Source organism: Bidens hawaiensis, unplaced genomic scaffold (genome assembly GCF_021521415.1).
Source record: "Bidens hawaiensis isolate Kalapana, Puna unplaced genomic scaffold, B.hawaiensis_p1.1 tig00063742_1, whole genome shotgun sequence".
NCBI lineage: Eukaryota > Viridiplantae > Streptophyta > Magnoliopsida > Asterales > Asteraceae > Bidens > Bidens hawaiensis.
This window is the reverse complement of record NW_027506541.1, coordinates 50934-54863: the sequence shown is the minus strand read 5'-3', so window position 1 is coordinate 54863 and position 3930 is coordinate 50934. Positions and strand designations below refer to the sequence as shown.

At 37.5% G+C, this 3930-nt stretch overlaps 1 protein-coding gene across 1 annotated transcript; it reads left to right on the top strand.

Annotated features, from left to right (window-relative positions):
• Positions 1-209: 209 nt before the first annotated feature.
• Positions 210-2138, top strand: LOC143618126 (uncharacterized). Its single transcript, XM_077090446.1, has one exon. The coding sequence runs from the start codon at positions 210-212 to the stop codon at positions 2136-2138; it is 1929 nt and encodes a 642-aa protein (XP_076946561.1).
• Positions 2139-3930: the final 1792 nt, after the last annotated feature.

The following is a 3930-nucleotide window of genomic DNA, read 5'->3' as shown; positions in this document are numbered from 1 at the left end:
GTAAATTGAAAAAAAAAAACAAAAAAAACTATAGAACATAATATTTTCCGATTGTGTTCGTTTATAGTTACATGTCCGTGTTGTAATGATTCTAGAGTAACCATGATATGCTGTTTCTTTAACCCATGAGTATTAATTATTATGATGTAGATTGAAAATTATAAAGTCAACTGCTTGAGAGGATACTACTACCCTTGAATCATCTAGCAATGGAGTGTAACAAAGATGAGGCTTTACGGGCCAAGAACATTGCCGAAAACAAGATGATAAACAATGATTTTGAAGCCGCTAGGAAGTTCGCTCTCAAGGCCCAAAAACTATTTCCAGAACTCGACAACGTTTCCCATATGCTAGCTGTTTGTGACGTCCATTGTGCAGCTAAAACAAAGATAAATGACGCCACAAAGGACTTATACGGGATCCTTCAAGCTGAAAGCTTAGCTGACGTGGCCACAATCAAGAAACAGTACAGAAAACTAGCCCTTGTTCTACACCTTGACAAAAACAAATTTCCGGGTGCAGAATCGGCTTTTAAACTCATTGGTGAGGCACATATGATACTCTCTGATAATGGTAAAAGGAGTTTATATGATTACAAGTATAGAGAGGCTGCTGTTTTAAAGCCACAAAATCCTCAGTTTGGGGCTCAAAACGCGCGGCCGTCGTTCTGGACGATTTGTGTTTTCTGTGAGAAAAAGAACCAGTGTTGCAGAGATTTGGTAAACAAAAGCATCAGGTGCTCGAATTGCTCAAAAGTCTTTACTGCTATTGATATTGGTGCCTGGAAGCCAGCTCACTCGGCACATGCTGGCATGCAAAATGTGAACCCAGGGATGAATACGTCTTTTCAACAGGAAAGAGCTAAAGTTGATCCACAAAGGGCAGAACCGTCATTTTCTCGTTCTGCAAATCAGCCCCCTCAATATGCAAAAACTGAAGAAAATGGTGATGCGGAAACCAAGGGTGGAAAAGAAGAGTGTTCTAAACGATCTCGCAAAAGGTCGCGTGTTTCTAGTGGTGGCGAGGTGGTAGCGGATTGCAGCCCAAAAAAGCGATCCAAAGATAAACACAAGGAACAAAAGGAAGCTCCAACGGATGCAGATTTGAAGGAAGAACAAGAAGATGATGATTCAGAGTTTGAAGATGACTCAAAACCACCCGTGTATGTTGATGTTCCGGATTTAGAATTCAGCAACTTTGATAAAGATAAAGAAGAAGATTGTTTTGCAGCTGATCAAATCTGGGCAGTTTATGATACAATTGACAGCATGCCAAGATTCTATGCTCAGGTCAGAAAAGTTTATTCGTCTGGGTTCAGGTTACGCATCACCTGGTTAGAAGCCGATCCTGAGAATGCTCTAGAACAAGACTGGGCAGAAGAAGGTTTACCCGTTGCTTGTGGTAGATTTAAACGCGGGGCGACAGAGGAAACTAATGACCGTCTCATGTTTTCCCATCAAATGGCGGTTGAAAAAGGTAGGAAACGATTCTCTTTTGTTGTTTATCCTAGAAAAGGTGAAATTTGGGCTCTTTTTAAGGACTGGGATATTATTAAATGGGTTTGTGACTCTAAATGGCAGATGAAATATAATTTCGAGATCGTTGAGATTTTGTCGGATTTCGATGAGTATAATGGTGTTGTTGTTGGTTGTATGGTGAAAGTGAAAGGATTTGTGAGTTTGTTTCAGAAAGCAGAAGTTGATGAGTGTCGGATCCCCCCTAGTGATCTGTTTAGGTTTTCACACAATATCCCACCGCTAAAGTTGACCGGTAACGAAAGAGCAAATGTACCTGTTGGATCTTTTGAACTTGATACTGCTTCTATACCTGATGACCTGAACCAATTTGAAAGCACGAGTGATACTGCCACATCAGCAAGAGGTGACGACGGTCAAGATGATGATAAAGAGTCGAAGTTGGTTATTCATGATTTTAGTTTGGATAAACAGAATTTGGTGTTTAAATTGGGCCAGATATGGGCCCTTAGTAGAAGTGAGAATACAAATCTTAAATGTTATGCGCAGATTAAAAAGATCGAATCAGACCCGCTTAGATTACACGTAGACCTACTAGAATTGTGCAGTGATCCAGTCAGACCTTATGCATGTGGCATATATAAAGCAGCTTCTACTGATTGAAGAAAAATACTCCATCAAGATTCGTTCTTGTATCCTGTGAAAGCGGAAATTAATGGTAAGACCAGATTCAATATATATCCAACGAAAAACGAGATCTGGGTTTTATGTAAGCAGAACGATGCTGATGCGGTCGATGATGGTGGTGATTGTGACATTGTTGAAGTGATTGAAAACAATGAGATGTTGTAAAGGTTTTGTTCCTCACACATGTGTGTGGTTACAAATCAGTTTTTAAAGGTAGTGATAGGGTTGTGGAGGTTACAATTGGTGGTGAGTCAGACAGGTTTTTGTACCGGGTCCCAGCTGTTTGCTTAACGGATGAACAAGATGGTCGGTTGAGAGGGTTTTGGGAGCTTGATGTTGCAGAATTCCCAGGTAATTCACTATTTGTATACACATGTATTCACAAAATATACGCGTAGACCTGTAAATGAACCAAACAAATGCGAACATGTTCGTTCATTTAGCTTTTGTGTTCGGTTATCTTTGTTTGCTTGTTTAAAATCTAGACGAACAGTTAGTTCACAAACAGAAATGAACGTAACTAAACAAAGATAAAAGAACATAAATGAACATAACTAAACAAAGATAAAAAGAACACATATGAACAAGTGTAAATGAAAGCAGACGAACAAATATAAAACCATTAAGTAAATGACTCATCCAGATAATATTTAATTATTTCTATTGGTATGTAAACGAACATGAATAAACGGACATAAACATAAATGAATGAACAAGACATGTGTTTACAGGCCTATATACACGTGTTAGATGTTTAGGATTATTGTGAAGTGTTGTTTTATGTTCAGGATTGGTCTCAAGTTAATGAAGATGGTTTCTAGAACAGAACATTTTGTGAGGTAAAAGAAGGTTGGTTTTGTTCTAGATGGGTAGGTAATATGTATATTAATATAATCTTTATAAATACTGTAAGCTTATGAAAGGGATTATATAGTATGTAGTAAAAGTGGAACGGTACTTTGATCGTCATCAAATTAACGGTTAACGCTTTTTAAGCCGATTTTAGTGGTTTGTGGCACTCGTATTGATTTTGGCATTACACTAGGGATAAGTTGTGTTGTGTTGTGTTGTGTTGTGTTGGGTTGGGTTGGGTTGGGTTGGGTTGGGTTGGATAAAATGCAAATGTGTCTCTTATATTTATTCATATTAAAGAAATTTGATACGCTTAAGGCCATGTAATGTGGACATGTCACATGACATGACCCATGTAAAATGTTTATCTGAAAGGGTTGACACTTGATTTGACAGGTCAAAGCGTGTTGATGGGTTGTATATGAAAAAAAGTGCTTTATTTATTTATTTATTTATATATTGAAAGCATATACAAAATTGTTGTTTAAATCGTTAAATTTATCCTTAAGAATAATACCTAAAAGATGCCAAAATACTGTAAAACTAGAAAGGGGCAATGAGATGGTGTGGTCAAACACGTTTCCACTTTCTTCTGCATGGGTGTTAAATCACATATTCCACTTTCTCATAATTTATTTCTTTATTATGCATATTTTTATTTAGTGGTTTGGTTAGTGCTTCATGTTTTCTCAAGTTATTGTATCGCATGCATGCATATTCATAGTTCATGTAATTGCGTCTGAAAGGTAATGAAAATAATAGAAAATTGGCAGCAATGTCTTGTTCACTTCCTGGGAGTATTTGCCTACTACAAAAGGCTAAATTAGAAGATTGATCTTTAATCTTTAATCGGTCTCTATCAATGGTGCTTTCATTCTCGAACACTATGTCTTCCCACCATGAACCACAACCACTT

Excerpts from the sequence above, each read along its gene's own strand:
- LOC143618126 (XM_077090446.1), top strand. The coding sequence starts at position 210 with ATGGAGTGTAACAAAGATGAGGCTTTACGGGCCAAGAACATTGCCGAA.